This window comes from Lissotriton helveticus, chromosome 1_2, assembly GCF_964261635.1.
Source record: "Lissotriton helveticus chromosome 1_2, aLisHel1.1, whole genome shotgun sequence".
NCBI lineage: Eukaryota > Metazoa > Chordata > Amphibia > Caudata > Salamandridae > Lissotriton > Lissotriton helveticus.
The window spans coordinates 250,807,750-250,826,397 of NC_136058.1; the positions used below are offsets into that span (position 1 = coordinate 250,807,750).

Genomic DNA, 18,648 nt, shown 5'->3' on the forward strand with positions numbered 1-18,648 from the left:
GGCCCTCTTAGCCAGGGTGTCTTTATCCTCTATAGATGAAATCATCTTGGTTACTTTCGTTACCACTTTTTTGAAGGTTTTGAGGTCTGTCGATGACTCCCAGAGGTTTGTGACTCATTTAAGTAAATTCTTGCAGGTGAGTTATCTCTAGTAGAAAGTTCGGTCCAAAGATGGGTGTTTAAGGATCCATGGTCAGCATCTCTGATTTTCCACTAACTTTTTATATATGCGCCTCTTCTCTCCACCGTTTGTTTCAGAAGCCCGAGTTCAAGGCGGATTTGAGCGGGCGATGTTGAGGTGGGTAGATGGAATATTGCCCTGTATGCACGACTAATGATGTTGTCTAATGTCGTGGCGTCTTCTCCTTGCATGTATTCGCTGCCATATGTGAGCATGGGTTGTAAACGCTCTCTTATCACCTGCATAAGAGGGTCCAGTGGCCGGTCTGGGATAGCTTTCTTTAAGGGCTTTATCGACAGATAGAATGTCGTGCCCTTCAGACGGATGGCCTCTAATTGGTGTTTGAATGAGCCTCTACTGTCTATAAGAACGCCTAGGTATTTATAAGTGGCTACATTGTCTAACCTCTGGCCGTCCAGAAACCAAGCGAGTTTCCTTGTTTTATTATATAGTTGTCATAACTTTTGTTTTGGTTAAGTTGATCTTCAGTGAATTGTTTATGGAAAATGTGTTGGTAGTGTCCAAAAGTTGTTGGAGACCAATAGGGGTCCGGCTGATGAGGACCAAGTCGTCAGCATATAAGAGGTTTGAGAGTGTGGTATCGCCCAACCGCGGGGCAAGGGATTTGGTGTTCTCCAGTTCACCGGGGAGGTCTGCGGGAAAAAGATTGAAAAGCATAGGGGCTAGGACGCAGCCTTGTTTCAAGCCTTTGGTGGTTTTCGATTTGCCTTGAGAGGTGCGTACCAGAGCCCAGTTTGATCTTGACCCAGGTGTTGGTGTGTAGCATTATCAGCTGCTATAGGAGTGGGCCTGGAATCCCCCATCTTTCCAACTTCTGCCAAAGTTTACTCCGGTCTACATGGTCGAACGCGGCGCTATAATCAATAAAGCACAGAAATAATGAGCTCTTAGTGGATTTTACCGCGTCTGTCAGAAGAGTTAGGGCCATGATGTTAGTTGTTGTACCCTGGCCTCTGCAGAATCCGGTTTGGGGAGCTGGAATAATGTGCTTTGCGGATGCCCAGGATGTTAGATCCTCCAGGATGAGGCCCGCTAATACTTTGCCTCGGTATCGATTAGGGCTACGAGTCGATAGCTGCTTGGGTTGTTCCTTTCACCCTTTTTATAAATCAGGCTTATTATTGAGCCTCTCCAAGTTGTTGGACATGTTGCTGTTTCCCTCATTTCCTGGAATACTTGTGCCAAAGAGTTACTCCAGAAGTCAGTGTCTTGTTTATATATTGTTGACGGGATCCCATTAGGGCCAGGGGCACCCTCGAGTTTGCCTTTTGGAATTTGTGTTCTAATCCTAGCCGCTATTTCTGAGTGTGTGTTTTCCTCTCTGTATAAACTTGGTGTGAGTCTTGTTGTTGCTTCCTCGTCCAGAGTTGCGATGTAGTGCAGGGATGATTTCCTTGTGTGGACATGGATCGCTTCGTTATTGAGTATGCCGGTTTTGTCAGAGCTCTGTCGTAATCCAATTGTCCGGGCTCCGCCTCTGGGCGAGTACCCCGCAAGGTTTTCGGTATTGAAGTGAGCTGATAAGTAGTTTGCCCATTCGGATTCAGATATGTTAGAGTTAATGCCTTTGTGACCTGGCCGTTGGAGGCTATGGATTAATTTCCAGAATCTGGAGCTGTTCTTCTGTTTCGAATTATATACAATTTTTACCCAGAGGTCGTCGTTTAGTTGCCTGGCAGCAGAGGGGTTAAATGTAATGAGGTAACCCAATGTTATCCTAAAGGAGAGGTAGACCGCACAGTAGTGAAAAACAAATTTGGAGTGTTTCAGTACCAGGACATGTACAACTTACAAAAACAATGCAATACACCCTGGCCTGTGGGCTGTTTATGGCCCACCATAGGGGTGACACTCATATGTAAAGAAACATTGAGATTTAGGCCAGACAAATGTTTTATTTTGCCCTGTCAAGTTAGCAGTTAACACCTTCGGTGCTCATGACGAGCTCAGCTCGTCATGGCATATACCTCTCAGGTGCTCATGACGAGCTGAGCTCATCATGACCACACCCGTTTTTATTATGGCCCAGCACAGCAGGGGAATAGCTCCAGCAGCCACGGTGTTAAAAACTGCACATAAGTTGGGAAGGCAGCATTTAATTTACAGGCCCAGGGTACATGTTGTACCAATTACTAGGGACTTATAAATAAATTAAATGTGGCAATTCGGTGTAATCCAATTTTACCATGTTAAAAGGAGCGTGCAAAAGCACTTTAGCACTGCCGCCAGAGTCCTAGTGCCAACAAAAATACATTTCAGAAAACAGGTAGGAAGAAGCCAAAAGGTTTGGGGGTCAGGTCTAATATCCACTACAAGTAATAATATCACTATTCTTGTTAGGTTGTGTAAAGTTTTCAGTAATCTAAACCTGAGCTCAACCCCTGGTAGCTATGGCATGGAGCAGAAGGGGTTAACCTAAGAAAATGTGTAAAGCATTTAGTAGTACCAAAACAGCAAAAAAGGTCAAACACACAGCACAATAAAAAACATCAGAAATCCAATAGAGATAACCAGAGATCTGAATTTTAAAAGTTTTAAATGGAAATAGCGCCAAAAAGCATTAAGCACCATCCATGGTCAAGTGGTTGTCCATGAACGGCACTTAGGTGCAATTTAGGGCCTACAGCATTGGAGGGCAGGTCGAATGCAGAAACCAGGTTCATCCCTGTCGGAACTTTTACCCTAGAAATCAAAAAACCTCAGCAGGGCAAGGCAGAGGCTCTGGCTGGGAATGCTGAATAGCCTCAAGACAAGATCCCAGTGAAGCTGTTGCCTTTTGTCAGGAAAGCTGCAAATAGAAGAAATTTAAAATTCACACCCAAGGAAGGTCCATCGCCAGACTAATATTGTTAGCGCCTTCATCAGGTGAAAATTTCTCACACATAGTCACTTTTTGAGCGCTCGCATTCCTCCTGCGGGGCAAAGCTGAAACTGAAGCCGAATAGGGCTCCACAAGCTGCGACGTCAAACTGAAATGGATGTGCTGCTGTAAAAAAGGTCAGGGTGGGAGCAACCATAACCTTTAGCCTAGCAACAACACACCTTTGTCGGATTGCCTTGTCAGGTTTGTCCCAGTTCTACGGAGGTCTCTGGAGCCAAATTATTTCTAAGTGCCAAGTTTCTCAGATGTTAGGAGGAGTACAGTCTGGCACAGCCAATGGTTCCTAAATTCCAGGTTTCTCAGGATGTTAGGAGCAGTACACATTAACACAGGCAAGGGACGAGGACCTCAGGAGCAGCACTTGGGGGTAAGACTCACCCCGGCAGAAGCCACCAGCAGTAGGGTTGAGAGCAGGCCAAGGAGGAACTAGTCAGCTGGGCTCTTCAAGTAAAAACACTTCTAGCAGATGGTTGTGTCGTTGTAGCTTACCAGAAATTCAGGCAATTGAACATTGGAGTCCACTTATTTGTCCTCAGTACCAAAAGAAGCAGGTCCAGCCTTTCAGATCTCCTCACAGCTCCCAGTAGCAGGTGCAGTCCTTCTTCTGTCTTCCACAGGTCCAGCAGAGCTCTACAAAGGGTGCCCCGGCCTGCCACATTTATTCCTGGTCCTAGCCTGTGTGTGGGAGTAATTCCTGTCTCTTCCCTAACCAATATAGAAAAAGTTCCCGTGGTAACTCTTTCTCTTTTGCAGCAGTTGCTGTGTGCCCTACCGCAAACAAACCCACATGCCGCTCTCTACCTACATCCGACATGGCAGAGCATTTCTTGCCTTGTGTTGGGATGTGTGCTCACCTTCATCTGTGGTCACTCAAAGCATGTTCTGGTGTTAGATCCTCTCCCACTGGGACTGCTGCCTGGCTGACTAGAAGGACCGGGCAGGCCCAGGTGTTTGCAAAGTCTGCTTATGACATGGTAGGCCTCATTGAAGTTAATGAAGTTCCTAGTCACTGTCAAGATGGTCATCCTGTCAGAGGATCGCAACACTTCCCCATACCCAAGATATTTGTCTCAGCTCTGGGGGAAGCTCGCAGCTCAAAGAAGGGGCTATCCAACTCCTAGGCGAGAGTTGAAAGCTCATGCAAATGGGCTTCTGAGGCTTCGAACACGTAAAAGGTGACGTTTTATAAGAATCTTTTTGAAATGTTTAGTATAAATCTGACATTAACAATGATTTTTTTAAGGTAAAGGAATTAACTTTTTAGCTGGTTCCAAAGCTTAGATGGCATTGGTTAATTTTAATATTACTGCCTAATGCTTTCCTGTAGAGAAGCTAACACTGGTACAGTGAAAAAAGCTTATAGGTAAGTTAAATATGCCCATTAGTAGTATTCCAATTTAACATGTTTTAGGGGTCAGAGCACCTACACTGGGCATGGGACAGCAGTGTCCCAGTGTGCACAGCCCAAAACCAGCAATAAAATCTAGCCAAAAGATGGACGGGGTGACGGTGCAAAAAGGGCCATTTTCCTACACAGGAGACTCAAAGGTCCGAACGTTTGGGTCTTTTTTGTTTGCTCTTAAGCGGGGTTAAGTCATCAAGCCGTTCAGGGATCCATTCAATACAATTAGAGGTGGAGTCATTTATGTAATCTTCAAAACTAATATGGGAAAGTGTTTACAGTGCAGATAAGGTACTGAGGTCAAGATGTGTAGTGCTGCAAAAAATGGTGACTCTGTTTTGCGTTGGTTGCAAGTTGCATTTTGTAAAAAGAAGAAGAAAGGAAAGAAAGGGATAAGATTATCAGTGGGGGTTGTTTTAAGGCAGTGTTGTTCAAGATTATTTCCAGACATAAATGTTGAAAGAAGATTGGCTGCAGCATTCCTTGAGTCACTCCAGTATAGACTGAAATCTCTAAGATGTTTCCTTCACAGCAAATTGAATGGTTGATAATGGGCTCTGTACATTCATCAAAAAAGGTCGCACTGTCACTGGGAGGATGATACATTAAATTCAGCCTAATGGGAGAATTCTGTGGTAAGTTGAGATGTAGAATCAAACTCTTACAAGAGGAGAACGAACATTGAAAAACACTGTAGCAAAGCAGTGCAACTCCTTGACCAACCCTACCTTTAATTATTGCAGTGTGTAATAGAGTACATAGGAGTGAGCGATTAATCCACTCCTAATATTCCGGTATGCCTCTTAGCACCAGGATACCCTCCGTTTGGGTGATTTGTGAGCAGGACAATCCAAATAAAATAACAATAACAACAACCAAGTGTTAGCATTTTCCCACCTGCACTACTCCGCTGATCTGTAGTTGTAAAGCTTACAAAGAAGAGATGAGCGGATTGTTTTGGTGCATGCTTTGGCCAAGGATTCAAATTGAATGTGTATAAGGTTATTGGGTGCAACTTTCCTTGAGGAGTAAGTAGAATGCTTGTGGTTGTTGTAGTTACCCAGAAGGTTACAAATATTGTCACTGGATAAAGAGCCTATCAGGACATGGGTCAAGGTTTGCTTTTTGGTGTCATATGCCAGGCTTTATCGTTCATCTAGTGGCAAGGTAAATGCTTATTGAGGAAAGATATGGGAGAGCAAAGGCTGGACATCTTAAGTTGGACTTAAATAATGTTCATAATAAGGAGATTGATTTTGTGATGGATGAGGTCCAGAGAGATGTTTTGATTTTGGGCATATGTAGAGCCCCATTAGATGCCTTTCTCTGGGAGTCACAATGGACATTGGATGGCAACGAATTCAGGTGTACCCCTGATACAGACATATCATTGTGATCGGTAGAGCGGGAACTCTCCCTGTTGATCTGATAGTCTTGCTCAGGACTACAACTTTTAGGTCTATAATGATTGACTTTTCTTGTTTCTGAGTCAGGTCTAAATAAAGGTCTTGAGATCAACTAACATTGGGCCCGATTCACAGAATGAACTTAAGACTAAAACCTAAACTTACTACTATTTGGTATTCACAGAATGCACTTACTACTTTCGGAGTTCACAGAAAAAACTTACTACTTTCGGTATTCACAGAATTGATTTAAGACTACTAACTCTAAGTCCGAACTCAGGCCGGAAATTCCGGCCCGGAGGCGGAGCTTCCGGCTTGGGGTGGAACTTCCGGCTTGGAGGCGGAGCTTCCAGCCCGGAGGCTGAGCTTGCGGCCCAGAGGTGGAGATTTCAGCCATGGGTAAAATCCCCATCTCCGAGCCGGAAGCTCCGCCTCCAAGCCGGAAGCTCCGCCTCCGGGCCGGAAGCTCTGCCTCCGGGCCGGAATTTCCGGCCCGAGTACAGACTTAGAGTTAGTAGTCTTAAATCAATTCTGTGAATACCGAAAGTAGTAAGTGTATTCTGTGAATCCCGAAAGTAGTAAGTTGACTCTGTGAATCCCGAAAGTAGTAAGTGCATTCTGTGAATACCAAATAGTAGTAAGTTTAGGATTTAGTCTTAAGTTCATTCTGTGAATCGGACCCATTGTCTTTAAAGTAAGTGTACATCACTGTTGGCATTCATGTCGATGATATTGAGCCCCAAAAGAATATTCCTAATGAAGATTGCACAGGAAAAGAGTAATCTGCACATAAGGTTGATGAAAGAGGGGAAGGTGAGGGAGAAAGAGAGGAGAAAAAAGGAAAGAGAGGTAGAGAGAGCTCGGTTTTAATAGCAAGTGGCCCCTTTGAAATACAAAGAATGCAGGGGTAAAGGAGGCATGCTTTATAAATGGTGTGTTTAATACATGGATGACGTTAATGTCATTATTGTGAATCAGGAAACATTAACATAATTCTGGGGAATCATACCTTATAATCATAGTGGTCTTTGATACTGACTGGAACTCCATAGAGCAGGCCTTTAACCTTTTTCTTTTTGATTTCCTGCAGCTGAGCCTCACAGTCAGGGAGGAAATCTGTTAAGGCGTTTGTCACCTTGTTCACTTCCAATGCCTTGATAAAATAAAAATAGACAATTAGCAAAAATCGACACTTACTTCTGAAACAGTCACAGATGTCCAATGTGCCGCTATATCCTATTATATGAAATAGTTTATGTTTTCTTAGGCAATGTGCCTCTCTCATATTAGAATTATCAACACAAGAGGCTCATACATGCTTTTAGTTTTATTTTATTATTCATTCATTTCAGTAACGTTTGAACAAAGAACTAATGCATTAACCCCTTCTACGCTCATGACGAGCTCAGCTCATCATGGGCGTAACCTGCGCTACGCGGATGACGAGCTGAGCTCGTCACGTAACACGTTTTTTTTTAAATCGCAGCGCGCAGCGGGGAAACCGATAGCGCGCATGCGGTTAAAGAGAAATACAAATCAATAGAGTAAACGAAATAAGCATCAAACAATAAGCAAATCACAAAAACCACAAGGAAAAAATAATCTTTTTTTTAAAGCAATGAGAACTAAAAATAACACAGTGACACAACTGCAGATCATTTCAAATAAACCCTACACGAAATTGATAAAACGAAAAGAAAATAGGAATATTTTCAGTCCAACCAATAAATAACTCTAGATATTACTGAAATTCATTATTTAAGGAAAAACGACAAGCTGATGGATGGAATGCTTAAATTAATCTCAATCACTGGCAATCGTTTGGCCCGCATCCCAATCCATTGTTTTCACCCACCATGCCACCTCAGTTTGGACCCAGTCAAATGCAAATCAGTCTTAACCCTGCTCCTCATGGAAACCGTCCAGCCCAAACTGCCAGGCCAGGTCTTCACTGAACCTGGACACAAGCAACCTAGGACCAGTTTCGCCCTAGTTAGGGCTCTTCAGACAGTTATAGCTTGGTTCCAGTGGCACAGTGAGACTGGGACCCAAGTCTGGGCATACTCGGCCCACTTAGGGCGTCATATGCAACTGGCAGTTCGGGCTGGACTGTTCCTACACATGCTGCACTAAATAAGCAAACACAGAAGCTCAACGGCACGCTGTGTTGTATACAATGAGTACATCACTAAAACAACTATTAATTACACATTTTCACAATCAACACACTGCACTCCATTAAAGCAGGGTGCGCTTTCTGTAAATGCATTACCAGGTGGTTATTTCAGCTTAAAGTATAATGTAAAATGGGACTTGTTCTACTGTGGTGTGAGTCAACTAACTTGAGTTCAGATGTTGATTAAAAAAAGTTTACACTTTTTCAGGACCTAATTGATTAACATTGAGGAGCCTTCCCGTCAACTCAATGTACAACATCAAAAATTTTACAAAATCCATTGCAGAATTTCACAAAGGCAGCTTTATTTTTAGTAAGCTATTTAAACACTCCAGGGTTAGCCTACTGCTGTTACACCATCCTCCCTAAATGACTCACAATGTGATAAGTGCTGTAAATGTCACATATAATGTGACCATTTATTGACAGGTGTCAATCAAGAGAGCAGGGGAAAACAGCTTACAAACTTCTTTGACTTTATAGACCAACATACCATTGCGTGGTGGAGCTTGTGGTCTCTCAAATGTGTGGTTCCCTGGGGTGCCGTGGAATCCCCCATTTCATTTAGAGACAGGGAGCTGCTGGAAGACTCACTGGCTCTGCTAGTGGTCAGGTATTTGAAACAACTCATCTGCCACAGGTCGTCTTCCGTAGGGCTGCTGCCTTTCATGCAGGTATCAGATCTCGACATTAGGCACCATATAAGAGAGTCAGAAAGAGTGACATATGAAGGAGATGGAGAACGGGGCAAGGACGGCTACAATCATAAAGGACAACAACTTCCAGCGTCGGGTGCGTAACAAGCAGCCGCAGCCATTTGAGGACCAGAGTGGGCAGAGCACTGTAAGCAGTTAGTGGAAGTGGAAGCGGAAGCGGAAGACAGTGTTGGCACCATCGGTTGTTTTGACTTTTGTTTAGCGCTTCAAATTTGCACCTGCATCTATGGTTTCTTGATTTCCCTCCTAGCTATTCCCTATAGTTTCAATAGTTTCTGTCTTGCATTTATCACTGGTTTTCGACTTAGCTATAGTTTTTCATGGACTCCTGACTTCTGCGATGAGGCTTGAACACCAGGAACCTGCTTTTTTACCGTGAAACAGAACTCCCTTTTTGGAGACTAGGACAAGGTAGAGCGGCGTGAATTTCATCATCTGTTCTTGAGCAATTTTTCTGGTTTGCCTGGGAGCTGGTAACAGCGATGCTGCCACACACACTGGGTGAGCTGCTCACACTGTTGACAATATACACACCTACTATAGAGTTGTGAACAGTTACTAAAATATTGACTGTCTCATGTTTTTTTCTTCTTGACAGTTTACACTAGTACGCTTTAGTAGTGCTGTGCCCAGTACCCTTAATAATCTACTCCAAGGTCTACTAACACCCATCCTACTGGAAACTAGGGTATGTCCGTCTCTCTCTCTCTCTCTGTCTCTCTCATCCCTTACCCCTTCTCCCTTAAGTTACAGTAGGAGCTCCCTACTCTTCTGGATACTATTAGAGGGAGTGGGGCCACCTTTAACTGGAGAATTGATAATTCACCTCGCTGCCCCTGGAACCATGTTATAAGGGGCTTGAAGGTTTGCCAGGCCACCTATTATGGATTCCAAGGCTAAACATTTGCAGGTTATGGCACAAGCAATTAACAAGAGTCAAACAGGCACATGCATCAACCATTTTTGTGAGCGCAAACTGTGCGATTCGCAAAAATTGGCCGTTTGCACCCTCAAAAATGGCATTTGGGATGCATCAAGATTCAAGGCACTTGCAATTTGAGAATTCACAATTATTTGTGATTTCTCAAATTGTGATTGCAGTTAAGGAATCGCAATTTGCGATTCCTTAAATGCAATGCAAGAACCTCTTTAGAATAGCGACTTCGCTAATAGAGGGCGCAAATTACCATGAAGTTGAACTTGATGGTAATTTGCAAAATACTTTGAAAAATGCACTTTAGTGCATTTTCCAAATTTCATGTTGCGCACATGCATGCCCTAGGGGCATGTGTGTGCGCAACATGGGTGCACATTACTATTGCAGGGGTGATACAGAGTGTTATTTTGACACCCTTGCACCCTTGAAATTGCATGTGTAATTTGCGAGTACCTGTTGGTACTCGCAAATTGTGCATGCAATCTCCCATTCATTCCTATGGGCCTGTAGGACCATAGGAATGAATGGGCAGCCATTTGTTAATTGCGAGTCGCAATTTGCGAGTCACAATTAAGGAATTTGTAGGAATCGCTATTTTCTCAGCGATTCCTACATGCATAGGGATTTGCGCTTCCTTATTAGCAAATCCTTATTTTTCGCTAATAAGGAATCGCAAATGGCATGTTTGATGCATGTGCTTGAAAGGGAACTAATAGTGGCTTACCAAGAGCGATCCCTTTTGTTTGACAAACTTAATCCCTTATTCGTTGAAAACGGAACTAGCGCATACCAGGTACTCAATCTCTACCACGGTGCACTCTTAACACTGGCAATGCTGACGCAGTAGGCAAAAGCACTTTATCAGGATTTTCCTTTACCCCTTTTCTTACCACAGGTATTGCAGCACCTAAAAATTCTCAGCCAATCCTCAGCATTTTCAAACCTTAATGGTCCAATGTGATTTGCATTTTGTGGTTAAATCACAGCAGTTCACTCCCGAGTAGTTCAAAGTCACATTACTTATATTAGTCAGTATTAGCTGTTAGTGGCTGAGGCCTACTGGACCGATGACCCCACTGCAGCCGCATTTTATCTAGGACTACTATAGGAACAAAAGAGGGCTTGAGCTAGGGTGGGAACTGTGATGTGACCTGGTTCCACATTCTGTGTTCTAGCATTGAACCAGGTTCCCTGAGGGTTTGGGAGCTTGACAGTTGGTGACTGCAAGCCGATGGATGAGGTTGTTCAATAAATACCTCTTGATACTTCACCCTTACTGTGTCACAGGAACCAACCTACCACACCAGTGGCATCCTGCAAATTGAAGCACAGAAAAAGGAGAGGCACCAAGAAAGACCCTTCTATACCAGAAAAACTTTATAAAAAACCCGGTGGGTAAGGCCAAAGATTCTGTGGGGCCTCAGAAAAACCGAGAGAGTGGCGCTAGCAGGAAAAGACTACATACTACATTGCATAGGATTGTCAGATAAACATGTTCTTTGATATAAGCACTTGTTCCCTTACCAGGAAAGAGTGCTCTTTAGATCTTATAGTCAGGCGGAGGGGCAGGTTTCTTGAACCAAGCTTATCCAGACCCTAACAGTGTCAAACACAGAAGTCACAACAGAGGCTGACACTAACCTCAGGTCCCCATATCAGGAGGACGCCTGGGTGAAACCTTCATCCCAAACTAAAAAGTTCTTCACTACATCCCCTTTACATAAACCAAGCAGCCCAAACAAAGCAGTCTGCGCAAAGAAAGAACACACACAGGGAAACACATAGTGTTAAACCCGGGATCCCTGATTGGCTGAGGTAGGTACCTTAGGCCATATAGGGACCCGCGTTTCCACATCAGGGAAAGGAAAGACACCTTCTGAGATAGCCCCACTCACCCCCTAGGTAGCTTGGCACAAGCAGCTAGGCTTATCTTCAATGCAAATGTGTAAAGTCTTTGCAACCACGCTCACAGCACCCCCAGATGACACCACAAATAGACTCCACGCGAGTTTTAAAAAACGAGTATAAATTTAAAAAAGATATTTGATAAGACCACACGATATAGATCCAACATATGTATATTTGTAATATTCCTCCTGGCCGGTTGTTAGGCCAGCCAGCCTTGTAAGTTCTGGCGCTATTAATGAGCACTTCTAGACATTCCACTGTAATCCTAATACCATGTTATGCAGTTCGTAATGCTGGAATCAGGGTCTTTGCAATATGAAAATAATGCAATGCGTAACACAACAATCAGGTACTTTGCAATGTAAAAATAATGCAATTTGTAATACAACAATCAGGTACTTTGCAATGTGAAAATAATGCAATGTATAATACAACCACCAGGTACATCGTTATGCAGAAATAAGGCAATACGTAATACACTAATCAGGTAATTCGTTATGCAGGAATAATGCAATGCGTAATATGCTAATCATGTAGTTTGTTATGCAGAAACAATACAATGCGACATACGACATTCAGGTAGTTCGTTATGCAAGAATAATGCAATGCGTAAAAGACTAAGCAGGTACTCCGTTATGCAGAAATAGAGTAATGCGTAATACACTCCGTCTTTCCGCCACTTGAGCTGACTCACAGGTAGTTTCTGTCAACAGTTGCCCTCAACACGGGTATGGTATAACAAAAAGTGCAGCTCCGCACTCCAGCCCCGGTACTGCCACTCCCTTTACAATACGGGCTGCGATACGAGCCGAAGCAGAGGCTCGCGCTGCTGTAATGAGAGAGAGAGGCCGAGAGCGTCTCCCTCCGAGCCCGCACCCCAACCCAGGAGTCGACACACGTTACCTGGGGGGGCATAAACTCACTCTCCTCTCCTCGTCCAACAACTTGGGCCTCCAATACAATCTTTGTGAATTGGCAACGGCGGGCTCGGGCCGGCGGCTCAGTTCCTCCAGGGCTGCCGGTCCGGGCCGCTACTGTTACAAAGATCTCATGCTGCCACATGGCACACGCTCACAGACTCCCTTGGGCTTCGGGTGCTCAATCACCGGGCACTCCACACGTAGGTCTCAGGCTGCATGATGAACACACACACAGTGTCACTGAGACTCACTTTAACTCCGAGTGCACGTTAACAAGGCAATCCTCATGAAGGTCTCTCACTGCACAAAGCACGCGCACACAGCGTCGTTGAAACTCACTTGGACTCTGGGTGCACGATAACAAGGCAATCCTCACGAACGTCTCATGCTGCACAAAGCACACACACACACAGCATCGATGAGACTCTCATGGATTCCGGGTGTGCAAGATAACAAGGCAATCCTCACGAAGGTCTCACGCTGCACAAAGCTCACGCACACAGTGTCGATGAGACTCACTTGGATACCGGTGCACACAATAACTGGACAATCCTCACAAAGGGTTCAGGCTGCAAAAAGCACACACACACACAGTGCTGCTGATCCTTGCTTGGACTCAAGGTGCCCATGATCACAGGGCACACCTTACGAGGGTCTCAAACTGCAAAAAGCACACACTCACAGCACCCCTGAGACTCTCCTGAAAGCTTTTGTGTTCCTGAGTTTCGCAACAGGGAGCCAACTCACCTCAGGCCTTTGAGGATAAGTTACTTCAGGACACAGCACAGCAAAGTCCTTTCAAGCAGGGGGACACAGCACATAGCAAAGTCCCTTCAGCCTTTCTTTGGTTAAAACAACAAACAGCAGGCCAGCCCCAGAAGACACAGAAAGGATCAGTCCTTTCCTTCAGTCTCTTCAGTTGTTTCTTCCTTGGCAAAGGTTCCTCTTGACCACAAAGTAGCTCAAGTCTTGTTCAATCTTAATCAAGCCATTCTCCAAAGTTCAGGGGCTTCAGCTCTCAAAGGTATACCCTTCAATGGCTTTGAAGTATTTGTGTTCAGGGGGCACTGACCCATGTCCAAACCAGTTTTGGGTGCCTCCCTGCCAGTGACACCTTCTTCCTTTGCTTAGTGGGGTCTGGATTCTCAATCACTCAGCATGGGACAATTGTTTTATAGCAGCAACCCAGGCCTCTTCAGCTCTAGAGGCTACTCCTCCCCCTACACTCCAGATGCAGGTCAGCCTGTTGCTGTCTCGCCTCCTCCCCTGGGTCAAGACATTTCCCAGATCCTATCGCTTTCAAAACCAGACAGTCAATCCACAACCAGGCAGAGACACGCAGAAATGTTAGAGCACAAACACCCAGCCACTTCTAAAAGAGTGAATTCTAATCACACAATATAAAAACCACCTCGATAAAAAAGATGTGTTATTACATTGTAAGCAGGCATACTAAACTTCACCTCTCCATCTTAAGACTTTGGGAAGATAGGCTGGAAAACATATTACACAGCCTTCCCATTCTATCTAATGAGTAAGATGGCCTTTCAGCAGTGAAAAACGAAATGGAGATTATTTCACTGTCAGGACATGGTACACACCTTAGTACGTGTCCTACCTTTCACATGCAATGCGCCCTGCCCAGGGGGTACCCTGGATCTACCATAGGGATGTTTGATGTGCATAGAAAGGGAAGGGTAAGGTCTGGCAAGTGGGTACACTTGTTACAACAACATGGCAGTTTAACAAACTGAGCACGGGCACTGCAATGGCAGGCCTGAGTTCTCTTTTTAAGGCTACTTGTGTGGGTGGCCCAATTAGTGTTGCAGACCCACTAGTAGCATTTGCATTACCAGCCCTGGCACACATAGTGAACTTTACTAGTGACTTTACTAGTAAGGCGAACATACCAATCACGGACAACCAATTACCATTACACTTTATACAGGGAGCACTTGCACTTTGACACTGTTTAGCAGTGTCCAAAGCATCTAAGTTGGCAACACCATGTCAGAAAAAAGGTCTAGGGGGGAAAGCAAAACGTTTAGGGAACTATTCAAAAGGGGCCAAGTCCTACACCTGGCTACACAATACTCGCTTTATACCACTTTCCACACTGAGGATGCAGTACAAAACCTCTAGGCAGCCTCCGTCATGTAAAAAAAGAACAGAGAAAGGGCCCGACAATGACACACTCCCTTTCTACACAACACATCGTTTTTCTTTAAAAAAAAAAAAAAAATCAGATGAACGAAGAAGCAGAGGCACAGTGAAACAGCCTGTATTCAGGAGGATTTTTTTTTATCAATAGTGGATGTGGAGGGGCACAGTCTGTACCTATATCAGAAGTTACCAGTAAACCTACTCTCTTGTATATAGTCACATCTCACAACAGGCATGCACTTTGTAATATTTCAGCACGCCGAGAGTTCTCGATCCTCTTTGTGTCATATTCATTGTGCAGTCATTCTGCACAAGAGGTCGAATGAGTTGTATGAAAATCAGACCAACTGAGTCATGATCATACATTTTTTTACTGGCACCTATTTTGGCTAAGTGACCTTCCTCTCCCTATTTAAGAGACAGCCTGGAAGCCAAGCTCATGCATTCATGGAACACTCATTAGTATTAAAGTACTTAATGAGATAGTTATTTCAGGGTGTCAGCTGCTCGTATTTTGCTATTCGAGTCAGAGATCAGCAGGCATTGGCTGTGAAATCCAAACTTATTAGAAGCATTCCTTCATTCCTCTGTGCGAAAGGAATGCTCATATTGCAAGTGAATGGTGAGGACAGGACACTAAGCACTAACAACATTTATGTAAGGATCAAATGTCCTGTGGGAGAGTACACAGAGCAGGGGTATGTGGTCCATGAGGATGACGAGGGTGTGGATTACATAGGCAGCACTTCAACAAATTAGGAAGCCAGTAGAATAGTTCATGTTCTGCCGTTATGGGGGAACCATGCCAAGGGCACTAGTAAGTTACAAAAGGTCGATTTACATCTCCTTTACAGTTAGTTAGCTCGGAGGTGAGACGAGAACATGGAGAAGGATAGGGTAGGGAACTATTCAAGGAGAGGGAAAGGGAGGTCCTACATCAACTAGCATCACCACGAGTGGTGATGGGACATGGCAACCATTACAAAGACTGTCAATCATAAAGAAGGCCTTTGGGCACAGCCACAGGACACCTGATTCATTTAATAGACCGAAAGCAAATGCAAGCGTCTGAAAGTTGGACCTATGTCTAAATCAATTCCAAAATAAAAAAGCAGGTGGCCTTGGTATAATTAAGTTGTCCATTTAACTTTGAAAAAGACCCTCATACCTGCTAGTTAATTTCTTAATGTGCTGTATACTGCATGTTTGCAAATATTGGTTGCAGGTAAGTAGTAAGAGGAAGTAATTTCTTAACTTAGCTGTGTTTCAACATATCTATTTTTTTATGCTACAGTGGAATTTTACCTTCAAATATGATGATCTAAACCGGACTCAATCTCATTGCCTTTTGGTTATAGCTGCCCATACGGACAAAGACCACTGTAAGTCCCTCAATCTTTCCTTTGCCAGTTTTTCTTACAGCCATGGAGCCCGGAGAACCCCCTTAGAGCTCGCAAATGGTTCCTGCCCATTCTCCCATCCCATTCTGCTCAATAGAAAGGTTATTGTTCAGCTTGATCCCCTTTTATTTTTTACCTCTGTATGTACAAGGTATATCTATAGCGCAAACATAGCCAAAAGGCAGCAGAGCATTGTACATGATCAATGATAATCACAAAGTCAACGATTAATAGGAGAGGAAAAAGTGTTATCAGTTGGCTGCTTGGCAGTGATGGCGATGTAAACGATACAGCTGATTTTGAAAATGATGCTGGGTGGTAACTAGAGCCAATAGAGTTCCGCAGGCTGGTGACCCTACAAAGCTGGTCCCCTTCCCATTGGATTTCAGCTTTATAAAGAGCGCAGTTCTCTGCACATCTAAAAAAATTGCCATTCTGACTTGGGACATAGACACCTTTGAGTGCTAAAATTCAGAAGCTCCAGAGTGCCAGCAGAACAAATCTGCTTTAGGTATCCGGCCTACAGTACCAAAGCAGTGGGCACAATTTTAACTTCATCCCATGAACAGAGGGTTGGGACTTGGAAGTAATTTTAAATATTCTTTTCAAGAAAGTGACACAGCCCTTTTCTGAAGTGGGACTTAGAAACCTTTTTTATTTTTATGACGTCCAGACATTCACCTGGACCAATACTCTTGGTTTATGAGTTGGCCTGAAAATCGAACTTTGGTCCTAGTCTACCATGACTTTTGAGTTACAGTGGTTGCTTTCTTTTTCTTTGAGTTTTTCACTTTGAACTTCTGTGAAAATGTATATATTTATTTCACTTCATTGGGTTTTCGTGATTTTGGATTATTTTATTCATAACATTTTGCTGTTTGATTTAAAATTGTTTGTGGTCCATTGTGGAATTCTGAGAGAAGGGATGGACGTAAGAATTGAAGCAGGCTTGTTGTACTCAATGAGCAATCAGATTTTCTGTATTTTTTCACTGAAGAAGACGTTGATGGTATTGTACTTTTCTGATGAGTGAGGAATAGGTGGGCCCAGCAAGGTGTTGATGCGGTGCTTGGTCATCTTAAACACTCTTCTGTTTCTGTTGGTGACTTCATTGATAGTGCTGGTATTGTACTTTGATTTGGCTAATGTAAAGAGCTATCTACGTGTTGCCTGGAAGCACTTCAGTATCAAGAGGCCCTTGTGAGCTCTGTTGTTTCTCCATTTTTCTTTGCTGTCTGCGGATAGATTGTTTGTTATCAGCAAGGCCTTTAGAGTAACAGGATGCTGAAGGCTTTGGATTGCACTTACATGTTGTAATTGAGGTGTGAATGTTCACATAATTTTCCAAAACAAACTTGAAGTTGTTTAGAAGGGTTTTGGCATCACACATGGAGTTGTTAGGTCGAGAGAGGAGTTCAAGAATTAGTTTGCGTATGTAAAAGTCTTTGAATGATCTGAAGGTTTGGTCTTATCTTGTGTGTTGACCTTGGTTAGTAGTTGGATGCTTAGCATAGAGATTTGGAGAGGAAAGTGATGGGTCCACTCTAGGGGTATAGGTGGTTTGCATTGCATTGTTGGTGATGTTGAGAAGACAAAGTTGAGGAGGTGACCTTTGGAATGTGTTGGTTATGTGAAATGCTATATTGAGTGTATCAAAAAGGTTGAAGAGGGTTTTTTTTAAGCTTTTGTGTCTAGGAGATTGAAGTCACCCAAGAGGATGAGATGGTGAGGAGATATGAGGATTCATCAATAAAGTCCTTGTTCCATCCAGGAGACCTGTCTATGAGAGGGAAGATGGCAGTCTGAGTTACAGATGAGTTGCAAATAGCATGTTAGTGGCTCCATGGAGTTTGGTGTTACTTGCTTGTCTTGTGTGCTGGAGCAGGATGGTTCTCGGTGAAGCCACCTCCCTTCCTATGTGCGTGCTCCACATGATGGATGCTGTAACCTGCTGCAAGAAGAACATTTAGGATGTGCAAATATACGGATGGGACCCATGTTTCTATGATGAAGGGGTGTCAAGTTTGTGATAGCTGATTAGGTTTGTGATGTCTGATATATGGAGGAATGTGTGTTCTGTAGTTTGAGGGTGTGTGGTAGTTAGTAGGATATGTTCAAAATTAGGTCTATGTGTTGTGCGAATGCTATGCAAGCATTTGGGTCATCAACGTATGGGCACAATTGTGGGAAATGCCAGAATGAGGCTATGGGTAATGCACTTGATTTTATCTTATCATGTAAGTTTTACTGGAACAAAGGTTCTGGCCCAAGGCCCAGTCTGGCCTAAACAGGCCCCAAGATGCATTGCCACCGTCTATGTCCGCTCTTTCATGGGGATGGCCAGGGAGTTCATTGAAGTAGGGAGAAGGCTGGAAGTTCTGTCACTTCCTATGGAGATGGACAATGGGAAATAATGTGGTGTCTCTTCCTATGAAAATGGATGATAGGAAATCATGTCCTTTTGTTTTGTTTTTTGTTGTTTTTTTTTAAAATGTTATTGACAGACAAGCCAAGATGATTGACAATCACAATTTACAG

General features: G+C 43.7%; 1 protein-coding gene across 1 annotated transcript in view; it reads right to left on the reverse strand.

Moving 5' to 3' along the window:
- LOC144800484 (vitamin D3 hydroxylase-associated protein-like) overlaps positions 1-18,648 on the reverse strand; it is a 257,769-nt gene that overhangs the window by 162,155 nt on the left and 76,966 nt on the right. Inside the window, exon 3 of the mRNA XM_078671683.1 lies at positions 6,900-7,043. Within this exon, the coding sequence (XP_078527809.1) occupies positions 6,900-7,043 (144 nt within the window). The remainder of the gene's footprint in view (positions 1-6,899; positions 7,044-18,648) is intronic.